At 44.6% G+C, this 21,475-nt stretch overlaps 2 protein-coding genes across 4 annotated transcripts in view; one reads left to right on the forward strand and one right to left on the reverse strand.

Moving 5' to 3' along the window:
- The first annotated feature begins 390 nt into the window (after positions 1 to 390).
- Positions 391 to 10,634, forward strand: meis3 (myeloid ecotropic viral integration site 3). The gene is made up of 13 exons (XM_068710671.1): positions 391 to 748; positions 1,246 to 1,339; positions 5,081 to 5,220; positions 5,477 to 5,651; positions 5,764 to 5,814; positions 5,901 to 5,951; positions 6,088 to 6,237; positions 6,409 to 6,517; positions 6,981 to 7,126; positions 7,808 to 7,884; positions 8,818 to 8,876; positions 9,010 to 9,093; positions 10,435 to 10,634. The coding sequence occupies exons 2-13, from the start codon at positions 1,328 to 1,330 to the stop codon at positions 10,632 to 10,634; spliced, it is 1,254 nt and encodes a 417-aa protein (XP_068566772.1). The 5' UTR covers positions 391 to 748; positions 1,246 to 1,327.
- An 8,067-nt stretch (positions 10,635 to 18,701) lies between these two features.
- rinl (Ras and Rab interactor-like) overlaps positions 18,702 to 21,475 on the reverse strand; it is a 9,865-nt gene continuing 7,091 nt past the window's right edge. The window contains exons 9-11 of one of the 3 annotated variants that reach the window (XM_068706517.1): positions 21,462 to 21,475; positions 21,220 to 21,351; positions 18,702 to 20,125 (exon numbers count right to left, since the gene is read on the reverse strand). The exon at positions 21,462 to 21,475 is cut by the window's right edge and continues 304 nt beyond it. In XM_068706517.1, coding sequence (XP_068562618.1) covers positions 19,659 to 20,125; positions 21,220 to 21,351; positions 21,462 to 21,475 — 613 coding nt within the window. In that variant the 3' untranslated portion in view covers positions 18,702 to 19,658. The remainder of the gene's footprint in view (positions 20,126 to 21,219; positions 21,352 to 21,461) is intronic. The other 2 variants (XM_068706535.1, XM_068706526.1) reach the window with 2 other exon arrangements.

Here is a 21,475-nt window from a genome sequence, read left to right on the forward strand (position 1 = left end):
CTCTTCCTATCACCTTAATTGGCTGCTAGGAGTTTAATAGACTGTTCAACATGCTCCAACCCGCTAGAATGACAGCTAGCGCGATTATTCTCCCCGAGTTATCCCGGAGATTATAGCGCAGCTGCGGCTGCAGGGTCGGGGGAGAGAGTGGCGGAGGATGATGGAGGAGTGATATCAGCTCGGAGGAGAGCCGAGATAAAACGATCGAGGGGGTCTTCTTCTTCTTCTTCTTCTTCTTCTTCTTCTTCTTCTTCTTCTCTGGCGTTTGTGTGTGTGTGATAAGGAGGAGGAGTAAAGGAGGAAGGGGAGGGAAGAGGGGGGGGGGCGGCCAAGAGACCCCGTCGCGTTTTGACCCTCCGAAACCTCCCCGCACACCGCCGCCGCCACCACTACCACCATCACCACCACCACCACTCCTCCTCCTCCTTCTTCTCCTCTCCTCTCCTTTGGAGGAACACCATCGCTCACTCCCCAGCCGTGACATTTTGCAGCCCGTCGCCGTATGCTGCGCGGACAGCGAGCACAAGGAGCCAAAAAAAAGAAAGAAGGAAGGGACGCTTTCCGTCTGCCCTCCACAGCACCGAGCATCCCCCCCTCACACCACCCCCCCCCGACGTGCTTTGCGAGCCGGAGCGAGAGGCGCACCAGGCGGAAGGCGAGGCGCTGCAGGAAACCGCTGCTCGTTTTCTCACCGGGGCTCTGGACTACACCGGACACGGCCCGAGCAGGACTGGATATTTACGTCTCGGTGGGACATTTTTTTTTTTTTTTTTACACCATTTACTGGAGCCTTGTGTGTGTGCGTGTGTGTGTATCAGCCTGCTCAGCACCATCAGCCAGTAGCGTTTAATAGACTGCGAGCTTTATTGTAGCGTTTATTGGCGCTGAGTGTATTATAAACCATTAAGCTCACATCGACAAAAGCGTATACAAGGATATTAACGTCCATAAAATCTCTCCGGTCACATCATAATGTTGTAATTTAAAAACGCGATGGGCTCGGAGTAAACACACACACGCACACACACACACACACACACACACACACACACACACACACACACACACACACACACACACACACACACACACGAAGCAGGTCTTCACTGTTTTCTACCCACAGCCTCATGTTTTTGTTGATTCCATATCGGAGGGTTTTGCATGGTGTTAATCGTGTTTACAATCTTAGTGTTATCAATTCAAATATAAGAAAAAAATTTAAATAATTTTTACTTTTATTCCCAGGGACAGAGGAAGGGAGCAAAGCTCGCTGGACTAACCGAGCAGCGCATCACCATCTCCGGTGTAGGACTGGCTGTCGAGTCGCATGGAGAAGAGGGTAGGTTCTGCTTTTCTTTTTTTTTTAATTAAATATGAGAACGGTTTAGACCAGCGCCTGATGGGATACCATGTTTCATATCTGGCATGGAGAAGAGGTAATTATATATATTAAAAAAAAGCATATTAAAGGGAGCATATGGCTGGGAATCCTCTTTGCACTGCTGGTTGGGTGTAGCAGTCAAAACACAAGGCCCACTGGAAACAGACTACAGTAGGCTGTTAGCATGGACTTCATGTTCAGGGGCGAAACAACAGGAAAGCGTGTTTTTTATATAAAGTAAGAACTACTTAGAAATGTTCGTCAAATGTCTATTTTCTTATTGTGCTGCAGATAAATAACTTTAAACAGTCGTAAACCCTAATTCATGGAGGTGAAATGCACTTCAATGGAGGTCCCGTGTGAATCCCATAAAGCGCTTCACGAGGAACTGTTGATTCGGATCTAATATGTCATCCTCCCTTTAAAAAATAATTGTATTGTGCAATGTCAGCCAGGCGTTATAATGGCACATTAAGGGTTAGAGTGGTGTGTGTAGGTCATGCAGAGGAGAGGAGACGCAGCTCTGCAGCTTGGTAAGTATACAGTGAGGGCTTTTTTTTTTAATGCTATAGTGATTCAGATGCACCGTGGTGCTGGAGAAACAGACAGACAGACAGACAGGCAGGCAGACAGACAGACAGCGGCTGAGTGGAGCAATTAGAGATAGAAAATCACTGCTGTATGAAAACAGAGCAGGAAGGAGAGGAGCACACACACACACACACACACACACACACACACACACACACACACACACACACACACACATATACTGTACAGCACACACACACCTACTGTAAAACACAGAGAGAGAGAATGAGAGAGAGAACAAACTCTTACCATCAACATTAAATAAAGAATGCATGCTTTCTGCTGTTATTAGTAATATAAAGTGTACTTTACTGGGTCATCTGTGCAGCCACATGTTGGATTTGAACAGGATTAAACGGTTGGTAAACCTCATGGAGGTCGGTCTATCGCGTGTTTGGAAAACGTGTTGCGGAGAGAGTTTTAAAAAGTTGTGTTTTGTTTGGTACCGTGTGGGAAAGTTTGATTCAGTTTCGTGTTTCATTCGCGTTAAATGCAGGAGTCAATGCGTGATTACTTTGTACACATTGTATTTATATCAGTTTACGCTTTGCTCCGTTACTTTCTTGTTTTTTAAAGTCTAGAAAGAGAACTACGACAAATTCACATTTAACTTTTGTTTTCCTGAATGCGCACTGAGAAAACGAATGAGTTCGACTATGGGTTGTTTTCTACAGGACTCTTTTTAAAGAAGCTTTAGTTTTACAATAGCAATTATTATAAAATAAAATGTAGTTAACAAAGTACAGACCCGTCCTAATTAATTGTAAAGGTTTCTTAATTCAGTTAGACTTTTAAGAGCGTCTGAAATACGAATCTCTGCACCAAACTCCGTCTTCATTCTCTACTTTTCACGTGACAGAATGTAACGTTTCAGTGAAGCTAAACGGTGATACTTGAATGTACCGAGAAGCCCAAAGACGCCTCGTAAAGGCCTCCAACAACGTTTCTGCGTCGGTTGAAATAAACGATTACAACTTGTTGTCCTGCCATCCGATGCCTGTTTACCAGCTCCGTGACTTTTCTTTTTTTTTTTTGAAAAGGGAAAATTCGCGGAATTTGTCATCTCGACTTGTGCGCTTTGATCCGCTTGACGCACAGAAACCCGATAGGAGCCGTGCGTAAAGAGAGACGCGCAATCCGATAGCGGTGATTGTGTTAATAGCCAGCCTCCATAAAAAACTAGAAGGTGTCCCGGACCAGGGCCTCAGAGCAGGTGCTTTCTGTGATCCCGGTGGCCATATGGGACTCTGGAATACAACAATTTGATAAGCCATTTAGGACAGTGGTTCCCAAAGTGGGGTCCGGAGACCTACAGGGGTCCTGCAGGGGTGGGTTCGCATGACGACAGTGCGTGCACACGAGGAGGATTGATTTAATTTATATTTCATTACATTCACAGAGGTCAACATAGAGAGAACATGTGAGAATAACTGACCTTATGTTGGGGAGTGTCCAATTTATATATGGACACTTTTGGACACAAATCCTGTCCTTTAGCTAATTTGAGTTCTAAAAGTGGTAATACGTTTTTAAAGAATAGAAATATAGTTTAAATCTGAAAGAACAAAAATAAAGGAGTTATTCTTCAGTTACACACGTCTGCAGTGAATCACAACCTCTGGTCGGAGCCTCTTTGGGGAATAGTGTCCACAGAAAAACCAAAGCAGATAATAACTTTTATAGCTTGGTTAAAATAACACAGAAGTGAGAGAGGTGTCCGGGTCACCCAGCAGGTGCCGCCTGTCGGTGTGATCCCTGTGGCCCGTTGGGACCGCGGCCCTTTAATCCAGCAGAAAGAGAACAGAAGCAGATCTGCTGACCTGAGCGCCGCCGCCTCAGAGACATGAAGCTGCAGCGAAGCACAAATTAGCTCCGTAACACTGAGAAGGAGAGGGTGGGGGGTGGGGGGTATAAACCAGGGAGGGAGACATGTATATTCATGATGCTATATGTACGAGATGCTGTATCTCTGCATGTGTGTGAGAGTGTGCCATATGTGTGTCTGACTCACTGTGTTAGAGTGTGTGTGTGTGTGTGTGTTAGCGGGCCCCCGGTGAGGCCGCCACAGCGGGTTATGAGGGACGTCTCAGCACGGCTCCTGTCTAGTCAGAGCCGAGGAGGGAGGAGACGATATTAGCAGCTACAGGCTCGCCGTGGATCCCCCCTCCCCTCCTTCTCTTCTCGTCTCCTCCACACTTTGTCTTCTAAGCACCAAACACCAGACTTCCCAAGAACTAAAACAAAGAGAGCTTTCCCTTCAAGCACACACACACACACACACACACAAATGGATTGTACAGTACACAACACTGCAGTGACATCTATCAATGTACACACAGACACACACACACACACACACACACACACACACACACATTCAGGAAGTAGTATATAGCTACATTACACCGTTGTAAACATTGACAGAATGATTTGATTAAAAAGAAGCTCATCCTGTTTATTGATATCCGTGATTGAAGCGTATTCCCATCACAACTCTACTGTAACTACAACTGACCGACACATATGCATGAAGTGTATCCGAGCTGAAACAATGAGCGATCGGTGGATGGACAGACAAATTAATCAGAAACTATTTTAATAATCGTTTAAGGCATTTTTTTAAAAGCAAAAATGCCCCAAATTCTCTGATCCCTTCTTCTTGAGTGTGAATATTTACTTATTTTCTTCTTTTTCTATGATGGAAAATTTAGTATTTTGGGGTTTTGGAAGATTGGTCAGACAAAAGAAGCAAATTAAAGATGTCAACCTGGGTTTTGGAGCAACAGACTAAATGATTAATCAAAAATATAATAGTGAGATTAATCAGTAAGGAAAGTGAACGTTAGTTGCAGCCCTAATACACACACACACACACACACACACACACACACACACACACACTAAGTTCTAACGTTAACCGGCAGAACAAAATGTGTCCAGCAGTTGGGACACAAACACTGCTGCAGCAGATATTGGAGTGTGTCGGTCCAGTAAGCGGCGCCGCTGAAGCGCCCTGACAGCTTAATAACATCACGACGAGATTTGATGTCGGGCACAGATGTCCAACGTGTCTCATGTTTTCTGTCTTTCCGTCTAATCGTGTTTCAGTATGAAGAGCTGGTGCACTACTCGGGGTCGGAGGGCATGTCGTTGGGGGGGTACGGGGACGACGTCAGGCCGCTTCCTCCCCCACACTACGGACCCACCATCCCCGACTCCCTCAAACACCACAAAGACCAGATCTACGGGTAAGAGTGTGAGTGTGTGTGTGTGTGTGTGTGAAGCCTAGATGAGGTGGAGACAATGATTTATGCAGCCTGTTAGTGACATACAGTCTATATCTGAGTACTGAATATCAAAATACATGTGAGGTGTTTACAGCTGTCTGCTTCATAAATACTGTTTCACCTTCTGTAAATGTATCGTGTGTACACTGTGTCAACTGTTACTGTGTTTATGTGTAGTATGTTAACTGTGTGTGTGTGTGTGTGTGTGTGTGTGCAGTCACCCACTGTTTCCACTGCTGGCCTTAGTGTTTGAAAAGTGCGAGCTCGCCACCTGCTCCCCTCGAGACCCCGCCTCCCTCTCAGCCACCTCCCACCTCCCCGGCATGACCAACCACAGCGACGTCTGCTCCTCCGAGTCCTTCAACGACGACATCGCCGCGTTCGCCAAGCAGGTGAGCGACAGCGGCGCGAGCCAATAGCGTCGCAGACGTCGCCGAAAGCGCGTTTTTTTTTTTTCTTTTTTCACCCCAGATCTTTTAATCATTCGTTAATTTTGTGTCGCAGATCCGATCCGAGAAGCCCATATTTTCTTCCAATCCCGAGCTCGACAACTTGGTACGATAATAAAAATATGAACCTACTTTCAACCGCAAGTGCATTGTGGGATATGCGTTAAGTAATCCACATTGTCCTCTCCACAGATGATCCAGGCCATACAGGTTCTTCGCTTTCATTTACTGGAGCTGGAGAAGGTTGGTGGGAGAGAAGCATGTTTTTATTTGGACACTTTTGGGTCAGTCTTACGTTTCAATTTTTGCTGCTATGACTCTTTTAGACGATGATTAAGGTGGTGGCGGTGCACTGACGAGTGTAAATCTGTTTCCGAAGGTGCACGACCTGTGTGATAACTTCTGCCATCGCTACATCACCTGTCTGAAGGGCAAAATGCCCACGGACCTCATCATGGACGACCGGGAGGGCGGCTCCAAGTCCGACATGGAGGACTTCACCGGGTCCTGCACCAGTCTGTCGGAGCAGGTGAGACGCGCCGGACAGCAGGACGTTAACGCCGTAGGAGAGGCTCCGACGTTCGCCCCGTCCTGCCGCATCCCACCGCCAGGCCTGAATAGCGTTGCGTGACCGTGTTGCATTCTCCGACTTCCCGTGACTCCGCCTCCAACCTCCTCTCCATCTCTTCTCTTCCTGCAGAATGCATCATGGCTACGGGAGCCAGATGAATGTGCCACTACTCCCCTGGGAACGCCGGGCACCTGCGGCCTGCCTTCACACAGCACATTAGACAACTGTAGCGACACAGGTACACACACACACACACACACACACACACACACACACACACACACACACACACACACACACAAAATACTATTTGTGAGAAAACAATGCACTGTATTAAATATTAGGAAAAACACTTAAGTCTTTAGTTCCTAACCATTTAAATGCATCGTATTTGCTAATCATTGTTGTTAATTTTTTTTTTTTGCAGCAGAATTTATCATTATTGCAGTCCATTAAAGTGGAATTAATTTTAATGCGATTTTTTTGTTCAGTTTACACATCATTAAAGTTATTATTATTACTATTAGAGTGAGTTTGCATAAAAAATTATATAAGAAAATCTCCAAAATCACACTGAAAAGTGCACTTTTTGACTCAAAAATGGTCAAATGTTATCGCAAAAACATGAATAGGACATATCCGCTGATAAATATGACCTCGTATCATCCGTACCCGGAGACATGACGTGTGCATCCCTGCAGGCGACGGTCTGGACGGAGGAGGGGCCTCCCCCAGTACGGGGGACGACGACGACTCCGACAGAGACAGGAGGAACAACAAGAAGAGGGGCATCTTCCCCAAAGTGGCCACAAACATCATGAGGGCGTGGCTCTTCCAGCACCTGTCGGTGAGATCAAAGTGAAATTGTTACACGCGGAAATATTGAAATTTTGCACAATAATTAAAACCGTCCCGGAGAGCCTGTCGTGAACAAAGAAAGCTGGTGTCCGGCGCCGCGTGAGAGACTAATTACTGAAAGAGAAGATTCAGTGCGAGTCGAAAACGTCGCCGACGAGAACAGACGGAGAGCTGCACCGAGCGCCTAATGGAGGTCAATTAAATGAAATGAAAAAAGAAAATCAAGGGATTAAGTGATTATGTGAATATGCTCGCTATTGAATAGCTGTGGAAGCGATAGAAATGGAGTGAGTAATTGTTGGCGAGGCAATTAGCTACTAAATGAGGCAGGTCAAATGTTGCTTCACGCCAATTATTACAGTATGTGTGTGTGTGTGTGTGTGTGTGTGTGTGTGTGTGTGTGTGTGTGTGTGTGTGTGTGTGTGTGTGTGTGTGTGTGTGTGTGAGATAAATACAGAGAGAGAGACAGATTGAGGGCTTACCGGGGTTGAAACTGCGAGAGCAGATTGTGAAATTCGGATGGAAGGTCGTCAGATTTCTGTCACGCGCGTTGTTCCATCGTAGACTGAAACATTACGTCGCTAGTAGCCTCGGCGATGAAAATAAGCTTCGCTTGTGATTTCCTCCTGACCCCCCCCCCCCCCCCGCTCTGCTTCTTGTCCTCTCCCAGCACCCGTACCCGTCCGAGGAGCAGAAGAAGCAGCTGTCCCTGGACACAGGACTGACCATCTTACAGGTCAACAACTGGTCAGTGCACGCTCAATCAATACACTAATTCCAGCCCCCGTGGCGTATCAATAATCAGTTAAACTGTCATGTTTGAATGTATCGCGTCAACTTTTCAATTTAACCGGCTCTACATCAATAACGTAGCGGTGCGAAGAAACGCACAGTGTCTGTATTTTACAAGCAATATTTTTCTGCTTAGTGACTCCTTATTGTGACTAATTTGTGCAAATAAATGTCAGTTCAACGAAAGGTTGTGTTTTTTTTACGAGACTTTTGGAGAAGACCAGAGGCTCGTGGCCGAGGAAGAAATGTCCCGCTAAGCATCCCCCCCCCCCCCCCCCCCCTCCCGAAACTGCCGCAGAGTAAAATCCACTTGCTGTATGTTCATAAAACAGAACAGTGAAGTCAATATCCAATAATCAGATGGTTTACTGCCCCACATTCGCTCCCCAGGCTCACACGCATCAAAAACACAGACGCACATGCGCAGCACATTTCCACGCAGCTGATCAATTCTCCTTCTTTCGTAATGTTCAATTTCGTTACCTCGGGTATTGACACGGAAACACACGCACAAAACCAAATTACGAAGCCTGCGTTACATGTTAAATAATAGATATTGTAATTTGATAACATACTTGTTTTTATTTGCACCCCTGCCGCAGCGCACACACACGCACACACACACACACACACACACACACACACACACACACACACACACAGAGGGTGACCCGTTCGATGCAGATCAATCAATTATCACAGGGCGATCAATACCTGCTCTGCCCTAACGTTGATTTACTCAGCCCTCTGAAAGGGTTAAGTGGTTGTAAAATGGAAAAGGTTAATAGTCTCCCGGTCAGCCTTTTTCTTCATTAATGGTTGGCCTCCTCCGTCTCTCTCTCTCTCTCTCTCTCTCTCTTTTTTTATGTCTCTCTCTCCCTCATGCAGGTTCATCAACGCCAGGAGGAGAATAGTTCAGCCGATGATTGACCAGTCGAATCGCTCAGGTCGGTGTTTATAAGTCAGTCAGCTGGTCGGTCGCTCAGTAAACAACTCATATACGAGTGTGTGTGTGTGTGTGTGTGTGTGTGTGTGTGTTGTACTGTTTGTGTCTGACGGTGTGTGTGTGTCGTCTCACAGGTCAGGGTGGTCCTTACAGCCCGGAGGGAGCAGCTCTCGGGGGCTACGGTCTAGACGGACAGGCCCACCTTGGGCTCCGAGCAGGTACGGTAGCCCGGAGGGGACATGCTGCTCGCTCTCACATACCGGCTGCAGAGTGCAGAGTAATCTACTCCAGGATCTGGGCTGAATGCAATATTTTGTTTTGCTGTCAACAGAACTCACAGAAAAACAAAAGAAAAGCATGCGACTAACAAGAAGTGTGTATCAAAACCCTGATATTATCCTCTGAGCTCTCATTATGTTCTATAAACACATCGATGAGCCACGCTGCTGCACTCCACCACGTGTTCCCTCAGCACCATGAACACACACACACTAGTTCACTTTGACTCAATCCCACACACACCGTCCTGCTGCTGGAAAAAAAAAAACCCACTAGAGCACCAAATGTGGATTAATCCGCCGCTGAAAATAGTCCCAAACAAACACACCGTTTCTTCCTGTTTGAGTGAAGTTTTGTTTAAATATGAAACTATATATTTATTTATTAGAGATAAGTCTCATAAGTTTTGCTGACAATAAGAAAAATATAGAATATCACCAGCCTAATATTTAAGTCCACTTAAGGAAGTAAAGAGTATATCACCAAAACAAAATAAAAATGAATATGGCCTTAAGTAGACAGAGTTGAACGGAGTAATTTTAAATAAAATATATATGTTTATACTCTGTCTAATCCTCACTTTGCCTTTTCATTAAATACTAAGAATATAAATATTTATAGGCACATGTGAAGGGTGAGTCGGTCATTATTTAGAGATGCATTAGTGGTCGTTTCTTTACAAACCCCTACGCAGCCTCACACAACTCCCCTATCGATGTTTAACTGTAATATGGACATAAATGCGACTGATTTTAGAACCGTGTTTACGTCCTGGTGCTGGAGAGGGCAGCGTTGTGTGAACTGAACCTTTAAAGGAACGATCTGTGCTTTAAATGAGGGGGAAAAAAAGGTTCCAATAAAAGCCTGAAAGCTCTCATGTTGACTTTTAGTTACACACAAAACACTGGACAATAAATTAATCTAATCTAAGGATATTCATGTTTTCTGGTGCTGTTAAAAAGCTCTTAACAATGCACATGTGGGTCAGTCATTACGAATTCATGCTGTGCAGCGAAACATTGTTCAAAACCCACAGAGCTTTATTTTGAAATCGTGTAGCGATCTGAAAGTTTTGAGAAATACCAAATACGTCTGTGTCAATGTTAAATGTTTGACATGATCCGGAACAAGCTGAATGTGTCAGTATGTCAGCGTGGAATAGGATGATTTTAACAAAGCGAAAGCTACTTAGGGAGAAACAAAGGCAGAAAACTGGCAGAAGTAGCAGGATTTAGTATTTTAAATACTGTAAACTTGTCCTCTGCGTGTCTCCCTCCCAGGTCTCCAGGGGATGTCTTCCCTGCAGGGCGACTACCCCGGCGCTCTACTGTCCCAACCGGGCTACCCTCCACACCCGGGTCCCTCCCTCCACCCCTACCCGGGCCCACACCCCCACCCCGCCATGCTGCTCCACCCGCCGCCACACGCACACCCCGCAGAGCCGCTCCTCGCCCAGGGACTGGACATACACGCACACTAGTTGTGGGGGGGAGGGGGGGGGGGGGAGTCGGAGTATGTGTGTGTGTGTGTGAGGGAAAATTACTGTATGAATGTGTGTGTGAGTGTGCGCGGTGAGATATGTATGTATGCGTGTGTGTGTGTGTGTGTGTGTGTGTGTGTGTGTGTGTGTGCTGCTGTGTATGTGTAATGACGCATACTGAACACTATTTAAAGAAAAAAGAAAAAAAAGCCCCGAAAGTTTACATTCCCCACTGAAAGACACTGACCTCAATATGTAGCCGTTCCACTCAAACACACACACACACACACACACACACACACACACACACACACACACACACACACCTAGACATAAACATTACACTTGCACACACACACGCACACTGTCTAGACCCACAGGTTTAAGCCATACCTCTTTCAGAGTAGAAGTGCTTCCTCCTCTCCAAATGTCTCCACTGTGTCCTGTGGGTGAGACACATGCTTTAAACTACACTTCCCATCATGCCTGCTGAACCACAGGAAGACAGCGCATGGACGTTACTGGATGGGACTTTGATCCTGTGAACACGCCTTCTTCACTATACTCCCTGTCTTCCTACACACGCCGACTGTCAAAGAAACACACCTTTTCACACACACACACACACACACTTTACTTAAAGCTGATTTTTTTCTTATTCTATTTTTATATTTATGTGTGCCACTGCAGGCGGATTTAAATATTAGTGCTCTTCCTCAGCATGAACTAAACACTATGAATGACTTCCAGTCTGCCTCGCTCTCGTACCACTGACCTCCTTAAGACGCCAACAGGCGTCCGTTACCTTAAGATCTTTCCTACACACACACAGCATACACAACACACTACACTGAAAGCCATTTCCCCCCCCCCCCCCACACACACACACACACACACACACACACACAATTTTCTGTAAGCATTTCTAGTCCATGTTGTGTGCGTGTCACAGCGGTGTGTGTGAGAGGAGCTGCAGCCAAAGGACTCTGTAAACATTCGGCTCCCTCTCCGCTCTGCTGAAACGTTTCTGAATGATGATGGGAAATACAGTTAAAGTATTAAAAATGTTTCTTTTTTGTAAAAACTCGTCACTGGCTCTCCGTTTGTGTGTGTGTTGTCTGATTCTACCTGCGGACGGTTCAGCGCTCTGGTGCAGGAGCGGGACGGATTTGAGGTTTCTGACGGCGGCGTCAGTCATTTGTTGGGAGCGTGTCGATGGACTGCTTAGTTAGAGCAAAGAAACTGAGGATACAGGTTTTTATTATTAAATGAATTATAATCAAAGAAGTCTGCGCTATGCATACATTTACTTAATTAAAGAGTGTGCACTGGATTAAAAAAAACACATCTTGTGAGCTAAAGAATTAAACAAGAAGCAAAAAAGTTACTTTTAAATCGTTTCATTTCAGAATAAAGCACTTTAGCATTTAGCATTGTTGGCTATTTAGTTATAGCTAATCAAGCCATTTATTGTACTACTAACTTATGTATACCTATGAACTCCCACATAGGACTGAATTTCTTTGTAAGAAGATTAGTATGAAGTTTATACTGTGTAGTATTTAGTGTGGAATTTGGACACAGCAAATGTCCAGGATCTCTGAAAGTCAGTTTGGTCCAAAGAGAACTCAATCATTTCATTTAATGTGCAAAATGTTCCTCATTTTTTTTTTCTAAAATTCACGTGATCTGTTTGAAGGTCTCCGGTGCCTTCTTTCACTATTCTCTGCCTTCTACTTTAATCTGCAATCGACAATAAAAACACAATTTTCACATTTTAATTAGAGGACAAACCCCTCGAGATGCACCATCTCGATTCCTAGAGGGTCGACGTGAGACACAACAACAAATTCCAAGCGCCGTCCTCTCCTCAATCACGACTTCCCAAACACATCAAAAGTCCAAAAACAGAAATGATGAAAAGCGTCTGGTGATCTTGCTTTACGACGCTCCCACACCACTGCGGAATATTTAGACTCCTCCATGAGAAGTTTGAACACATTAAATAAACCACAATAAAAGCCACTCACCTTTACATGGCCTTGTCTTGACAAATAGTGTAATCTCCTTCCTTTCCAACCATAAGTCACTGCTTCCCCTCCTCTGACTATCTGTGAGACTCTGACAGAGGCCTCAGGCTGCAGCTGCAGTGATCTGTCACACAGGCAGGATTATCACATTTCCAGTTCCTTATTTATCACCTAGAGTAAAGGAGAATATCATATGTCAACACGTACAAACACTCAAAGCGAAAACAACAACCCTCCTAACTTTTCCCTCCACGTCCGATCCATAACCTTCACCTCCTCTCTGCTGTACATCCTTTCGGACGTCAAACATCCATCCCTAATTCCACCCTGCAGTCACCCACAGCACCCCAAACACACAGCAAACACCGATCCCCCCCCCCCCCCCCTGCCTCACCCTGCCCCCATTCGGCCCGGAGCGGGAGGGCGGGGTCAGGGGCCAGAGTTCATAAAGAGGTCAACAGGAAATGGCTGTTCTCCCTGGCACCCGGGTCCTGACCTCGGCATCCCTCCACGTTTCATTTCTCTGTCCCTCCTCACACTCACTCTTAGGTTGGTCAGGATGGGAAGGATGAGAATGTAAGACTGCACACACACACACACACACACACACACACACACACACACACACACACACACACACACACACACACACACTGTCTGTAAGTCACGTTATGTTGCTTTTAGACCAACATTCTGCCATCTGTTCTGAAACATGTCTCACGTAAAATCTTTCCTCAGAACTAAAAAGGAAAGACAAAAAAGCAAAGTGTACATAAATACCAGCATTTTATATTAAAAAAAGCTCATTTTAAATTTGAATTTTCTTACATTAGAGCCCAACTGATAAACATTTATTTCAGAGACGCAAGAGCCGAGATGAAGAGCATGTTGATGTCTCTCAACATGTTGACGGCGAGCCAGCGGCTAACGGTGCTAACAACGAGCCGAGCTAACAGAGCCTATTAGAATTCATCCTGAAGGGACCATGAATGCGCTCACTAAATCTCACAGCAATACACCTAACAGTAGTCAAGATATTTCATCATGTTGGCGTTTGATAGAAAGTCAAAGGACAACCAAAGTCATGAAGATACATCCACTGGGGACTATGAACGTCTCAACGAAGCAATAAACGACTTTAGAGTCGCCTGAGATAAACGCTGACAGTTAGACGTCTGAGAGGATACTCTTAAAAAGGTACTTTTGAAATTTTGTACGAAGCGTTTGTTTTGTACATGTTCAAAGTACAAAGTTCAACCAGTGTGAAAAACCCCTCTGAGCAAGAGTTGAACAAGATCAGAAGAACTCACCGGTCATTGGTAATAGAAACCGGAAGCTTGGTGCGCAGATTTAGTTAGGAACCGAATTTAGTAGATTGATTTAAATGAAAGCTCTTCTTCAGCCCAATTACAGCGTTCAAAAACCAAGATCCAGCAGTATTCTCCTCTGTGGTGCAACACCGTGGGGACATCGACTAAATGGAAGTTTGAAAACTATTTTGAGCATATGTAATACATTTGATGTCTGAATCAAACCGTTTTTTTTTTTTTATCTCTTTTAAAATAGCCATGATCGAAGGAAAGAAGAGAAACATCAATATAACAAGCACCCGGAATTTTATAAGGAAACGTAAACAATCTGTCTAAAGACGCTGATCCTCCACGTTTCAGTAAAATGTTCGCCGACAAAGTATGAAATTGCTTTTCCAACAATATCCATTCATGAATGAGCAGAGTTATGAAACTTTTGATGTCCCAATACAGAAAACGTAAACCACCGGTCAGCAGTTTTCAGTATGGTCCTTAAGAAAACAAGGAGTCCTTCTCTACTTCACATAAACACAATCTGTGTATCGTGTATCTGTATTCCTACAACATATGAACCTGTTGATCTGCTGTATAACGGTGCACGGCTTTCATAACGTATGAATATCCCCTTTGAAAGACATTTTATTCATTTTTTTCGTTCTCTCCAGCGATTTGGAAACAACGATCCTAAAACGCACGATCCCAGGCAGGGATCAACAACGCGTACTTCATTCATACGTCAGTGTTCAGCCCATCTCTCGCACGCCATCATTCACAGACACGTCGCCTCGCCGTGTCGTCGGCTCAGATAGATTGACAGCCTTTCCCCTCTCGCCAACACGGACTCCATTAGACGGTGGGAATTACACTGCATACAATCTGCCTTTATGTTGACGAATGAAGAGGAGGCGGGTAAAAACAGAGGGGGAGAAGGAGCCTGGGTGTGTTTAGCTGCACTGTGTGTGTGTGTGTGTGTGTGTGTGTGTGTGTGTGTGTGTGTGTGCTGTGGTTAGAAGAGCATGCAACGGCACAAATCAGAGCTGCAGCGTTTCTTTAGAAAATGACTATAAACCAATTTTTTTTTTCACAAAATTCCCACAAGTTGAAACACTTTGTGTAAGTGACAACAGTGTCATTTATTAAAAAAAATGGGCAGCTCACGCACGGTGCGGGATAATATATGTTGCACTCGGTGTGTTGCTGCACTCCTTCTTTAATGTCTCCATCATTTCAAGACTCCCACTGGTTTGAATTTGACCATTTGGGCCGTTGAAGCAAAATGAATACACATGTGTAATGTGAAAATGTGTGTGTGTGTGTGTGTGTGTGTGTGTGTGTGCATAAATATGTACAATTCCATTTTAACATAAAGTGTGTGTTTTAGGGAAGGAGGGGGGAGGAGGAGGGGGGGGGTTACTGTGGTGGTCATTAATCATTCAATTACACACCTGTCAGAGTTCAGACAAGTGGGAGAGAGAGGGTGGGGAGGGAGTAAAAGAGAGGGAGGGGGAGAGAAAGAGAAAGGAATGGGGGAATGCGGCGGAAAAGAGCAGGAGAGGAACTGATAGAGAGAGAGAGAGAGAGCGAGAGAGAGAGGGTTAAAAAAGAGAAAGAGAATGGGAGAAAGTTTTATTGTGTCGTAGGGTGTGAACGAGACGTGACGGAGGCAAGCTGTTGGACGGTGACAGAATCCGAGAGGCCACAGTAAAGACAAAAGACATGAATCATCGGGGGACGAGTGACAGATGAGGCCGAGGCCGGCAGTCAGACTCCTCTCCTTCATCCTGATTTAAGATGATTACTGAGCTGAAAGTGAAGCAGTGAAATGCATCTGTAGGGCAATTTGAAGCACAGTGTGCATGAAAAATATTTTAAAAAACAGGCAACAGAATATTTCACATGATATGCAAGAAAATGTAGCTTATGTCTAGGAATAATATTAATAATGATGTGTTTGTAATGGTTCTATTTCTTTAACTTGTCATAACAAAAAACATGTTATACTGTAAGTAAGTAATACTAATCTTCATAGCAGTGTTTTCTGCAGTTTCCTTACAAGATATAAATGTGATTTACCTTTTATTGTACCAGGATATAAAACAAGACAAACGGCGGAGAAAGCAGTAAAGTGTATTCTTTACTGCTTTGAGAAAAATACTCCATCAAAAGTAGAAGTCCTGCGTTGGAAGGTAAGACAGTAACACAGGTGTTGTTATGATCAAAGGTCAGAGCAGCATCATTTAGAGAAATGGCTTCTGGGAGAGCTATTCTCTCTGATGTTGTACTGTAATATCTGATTAAGGTACTTCATGAATTCACACTTTATTTGGATAGTCAGCTACAGTTTAGTTTATAGACTGTGGAACATTTCAACAGCTGATTGATTGAAGTATAAAGCATCATATGGCAAGTACCTCAAATGTGTACTTCAGTACAGTGGTAAATGTACTTCTATCCACCACTGAAGTTGAGCAAAATCAACAACAGTTTTTACTCTCTCTCTCTCTTCTTCTTCTTCTTCTTTAGAGGTTGATGTTATGTCTGATATATACACAACATGGAGGAACTAGTGCCACTGTAAGCGTCTGTGTCTACTACTTCTGCTTCTATACAGTATATGTTGAAGTGTGTTTGTATGTGAGCAGCCCCCCAACACTTAATCTCCTGTGTGTGTGTGTGTGTGTGTGTGTGTGTGTGTGTGTGTGTGTGCTGCAGCCTCCATGTTTAGCTGCAGTACCTCGAATGCCTCAGGCCACAGCCATCTGTGCCCCCCCCCTCTCCCCTCCCCCCTCCTTCCTCCCCTCCTCATTTCGCATGCACACAAATACACACACTCCTCTCTCTGAGCACCCCCTCCTCCACTGCCGCCGCCACCACCACCACCACCACCACCACCATATATCTAATTTATGACCACGGTGAGTGCGTTACACACACTCATGTATGCATAATATATCACATGTGTAAAAGAACTGCGTGTGGGAGAACGAGTGTGCGACACTGTGCACTGGCCAGTAAAGTCTTGACCACAACGCCTTCCTCAATGAGTCCCTGTGTGTGTGTGTGTGTGTGTGTGTGTGTGTGTGTGTGTGTTTCTGAGTGTGTGTTTCTGAGTGTGTGTGTCCGTCCAATAAATGTGTGATCCATCACGTATCAGTGTTTCCATCTCATTCTTCCACCAGATCTGACAAAGTGTGAGAGGAGAAAGGGGAAGAGAGTGTGAGTGTGTGTGTGTGTGTGTGTGTGTGTGTGTGTGTGTGTGTGTGTGTGTGTGTGTGTGTGTGTGTGTATAAAGGCCCAGCTGTTTCTAGGTTTGACATCCACATGCAGGCAGAATGCCAGATGTCTCATTAGGCAAATTTGATTGGCTCGGTCATTTAGAATGCACCGATGATACAGTTCCATATGTGTGTGCTTGTGTGTGTGTGTGTGTGTGTGTGTGTGCATTTACATATGAGGGCCCCCTGTATAACTATTTACATGTGTTCACGCCTGATGTATGTGCATTCATTAGCTATTTTATTAATATTTGAATTTACAGGCTCTTGTTTACGTAAAATCGGTGTAACAGGAAGTTTAACAGGAAATTGCAAGAAAACAATAAAGTAATAAAGTACAATAGATGAAATGGTAAAGTGCACTAAAATGTTGCTGCACTTCACTTCCTACAAAACGCTTCAACACTTATTTGTGTTCAACTGCCACTTCAGTTCCTTTTTAAGAGCTTACCAAACAACTGTCACTCAATGAATATGAGTTATTGTTTGTTATTATTGTTTAATTCAACTCCTCCAGTGTTTGAACTCAAACTTCGCCTTCTTAATTAATGCGTTTGTTATTTTTGTGCAGGATTTGGCGGCGAGATGCTGCTTGTTAAACAACTTCAGCTGCTTTCACTGCCACTTCAATTCTTTGAAGACGTTAAACCCCAACTGTCAGTTTATCTCCCCAGCAACCTGTGTCTATACGACACCTTTAATCAAAATAAATCTGCTCAAAGTCAAAAAGAAAAGGAACAAAGAAAGGAGCAGGCAATGTGACAGTAGATCAAATATTTAAATATGTTTAAGAAGAGGCAAGTAAAGCAATAATCATGACATTCCACTCCTTTACATTACATGTTATTACTTTAAAGACTTGCGCTTCAAATACTTTTAAGTTTCAAGTTGAGTCAACTTCATTACTTCGACGCCTTTAAAAGCTTCACTTCCGATCACTTCACCTCCTTAAATTCTTTACGCTTCAACTGTCACTTCAGATTTTATCAGCGCTAACTTGAGGGACTTTCAAGTGTCTCAACCTCTCGTTCGGCTCCTCTCAATGTTCGGCTGCTGAAGTCCTTTCAAAACCGTTTCAGCTTTTCCAGAGCTTCATCTTTATCTCCTCAATCCTCTCGGTGCTTTGACTTCAACACCCACTTCAGCTCCTACGATCGCCACTTCCACTCAATTTTGAAACCCACAATAAACGCTAGTATTTTTTATCAATGTATGGATAAAGTATTTAAGATTTAACATGTGTTTTTCTATCTAATATATCCCCCAGTACAAATGCAGTACACAGAAAGCTTATTCCATGAATCAAAAATCAAACCTGTGATTATTCTCACATCTCACAGGAGGTGTAATGCTGCCCTCTAGTGGTCCAACGAGTAAGAGAGCTCGTCTTTGTCAAGTCCTCCCAAACGTACAAAGAAGGAACAGTGAATGAATGAAAGGCAAAAGCTCAAAGTAGTTCAACAGCTTTATATTCAGAAGGACTCCGCATGAAGCAGAATGACACACTCATCACATGAAGCAGATACAGACTCGTTACATTTGGTGTTTCTGTCCCTCTGATGAATGTTCACTCTCATCCAGCTGTTTTGTGAGGCAAACATCTGGATCTTTAGCTGCTAAATGCTGAACTACGTCCACCGGCTATCGACGGTAACTTCAGGGTCGAGGGTTAAAAGGAACCCGTTTGCTTTATTTGCTCATTTAACAAACCACTCGACACTATTTTGTATATATAAGTGCTGTTAAATGACCGACCATAATAATAATAATAATAATAATAACGCATGAAGAGTTGCTGCTGTAAATGGTATTAAGAGAGAACCAAAACTGTTACTTGGTTTCATTAATGTACTCTTGTCATGTTAATATTTACAAATCAAAAATGAGTTTCAGTAAAGCATATTCAAAGAAAATCAAACTCATGCTGCACCTTAAAAAAACCAAATAGCCTCCAAACATGAACTTTAACCTTTTTTTGTTACCAAATGAATATATTAATAATACTTTTATATGAACTCTTCTTTACAATGAAACTATGGCCTCAAGGCCGGTGCTTCCTGACCTGATGAACCCTTAAAATAAAAACCCTTTGTCCAGGTTACGGGCAGTGTGACAGTGATTTCTGCTTCTTTTGTGTTTGAGAAAAGTAAAAACTCTCTAAAATCTGGTTTCCCCTTTAAACTAATCCGTCAGATGTATCTGAAGAAGGATCCTAGAAGGATTCCCGACCCTAAATACATAATCGACCGACACCAGAGTGTTAATGACATCATTAAAACGCTTTCTCTGGTCTCCAGAGAAGATCTCAGCAGCACGACACAGCTTTCATGAGTGTTTTACCCACTGAGACACGATCATTAAATGATGAATGCCATTCTACTCTTCTTCTTCTTCTTCTCTCCATAACGATCATCTGTGTTCCTCTTCTCCTTCTGCACATAGAGTCCGTCTGTCTTCCTGTTTGCTCGTCATCACGTCTCGCCGTTTACTGTCTGACGCCGGAGAGGACGCCTGTGATTCGTCCTCGGCTCCTCTGCTCGTCTCCTCCTCCAGCGGCTGCAGAGCCTCGGCGGTGCTCTCCGTCTGCCGCTGTGACTCCTCGCTATGGACAGAATCACCTCCTTTCCCACTTTCCTCTTCTTTCCTCTCGGCGGCGTCTGTCTCGGAGTTCTGCGCCGGCTTGTCCCGGCACGCCTGCCTGCGAATGGTCCGTCGGTTCCTGCTGCGTCGCGACTGGTCGCAGTGCAGCGTTCGCCTGCGATGCCATTGGTTCAGAGAGTGTTGGGCTTCGACGCTCAGCTGACGGGCGGCCAGCCGCGGCCGGAAGCTGCTGATGTAGTAAAGAGAGGCGTATAGAGTTGTAAGGTAGTAGCCACCTGTTGATATGGGGAATGCAGAGAGGGAGACGGACTGTGACTTGTGATCGGAGTCAAACAGCATCTGAATCCTTACAATCAGTGGGGGAAAAAAACAGCTAGTACACGAGCACAGGTGGGGATCAAACCCACACCTTCATGTGGAGATGAGAAGAAAAGCTGACAGGGAGACAACAAGATCTTTCCCCAGGAGGACTCAACCCTAGGAGGTCTCCGAACTACGAGTTACCACAAAAACACACGCAAGAAGCGGCATGGGCGAAGTCATGCTTGTTGATGTCGTCGTCACACGTGTTCACAAAAAGGTTTCCACATGTTCTAACTACTCACAGCCTGATCCTCTAGGTGCAGCGACAGCTTTGGTCCGTGTTGTGAACGCAACACATGCAGTAAAAGTTCCTATCGTCACAGATGGCCCCTTCCGCCACGTTTCCCGTCAAACCTGTGTCCTGTGCTCTCATTGGCTCCCTGACAAGATCCTGATATTTAGTATTTAGCCTGCTGGACTCTTGGAATCCATCGGCGATGCACCGTCTTCAAACAGTCGACACGCGGCGCCTGAGCGCCGGTTTCGCCTCTGATCTGGGGCTTTGGTGGCGGAGCAATAAAAGCTGTTGGCGAGTGGAAAATCCGGGCTAAAGTTGTGTAGCGTGAGCTCGGCGTTACTTAATCTGTTTGCTTATCTCGAAAAATGTGGATGTGACTTTGTTTTATTCATACATGCTTTGCATACATAGAGATATACTGTATGTGTGTTTTGGAGTTGGTACTGAGGAGGAATGATTATGCAAACAGAGTTGACGGTACTTGGTCATTATTGGCATATTTTGTCGTCGTGTTATTTTCGTTTTCAAGTGTCGAGTCAGAGAAACGGGTCATATCTTACCAAGTTAATGGTAGTCAGTTGGCTGGTTCAGTCACAACAGTTACAGGAAGAAGATTATTTAGATAAAACTAATCTAAGAAAGTTTGGTGTGGTGCAACCTGTTTTAATTTAGTGACGTGTAAATCTCCATTTTCTTTCATTATAACCAGGCTAAGTTGTGCCACAACCGAGTCCAGGAGTGTGTATGAGCACGAGCAGTGTGCCTTACCTTCTCCCTGCAGCTGTGTGGGGTCCAGCAGCTCCATCATGTAGTCCGTGTCCAGGTGTAAGGTGACCACGTCACTGCGGAGCAGCACCCATGTGAGGCAGGGCAGGAAGTCATCCGCTCCGAACGCCGTGCCTGCAGGAGAGGAGAGTGTGAATTTAAAAGGTAACTAACAGGACGAACAAAGTGCCGGCAATAAAGAAAGAAAGAAAATGATGACGCAAAACAAACAAACGGCTGTCTACCTGAGCTAGCATTA

The sequence above is a fragment of the Cebidichthys violaceus genome, unplaced genomic scaffold (assembly GCF_023349555.1).
Source record: "Cebidichthys violaceus isolate CVI_PGR_0920_01 unplaced genomic scaffold, fCebVio1.0.p SCAF_1, whole genome shotgun sequence".
Lineage (NCBI taxonomy): Eukaryota > Metazoa > Chordata > Actinopteri > Perciformes > Stichaeidae > Cebidichthys > Cebidichthys violaceus.

Bases quoted from the DNA above. Each gene is read 5' to 3' on its own strand.
- meis3 (XM_068710671.1), top strand. The intron at 5,815-5,900 runs GTACGATAATAA...TCCTCTCCACAG, and splicing joins ATCCCGAGCTCGACAACTTG to ATGATCCAGGCCATACAGGT. The intron at 9,094-10,434 runs GTACGGTAGCCC...TCTCCCTCCCAG, and splicing joins CCACCTTGGGCTCCGAGCAG to GTCTCCAGGGGATGTCTTCC.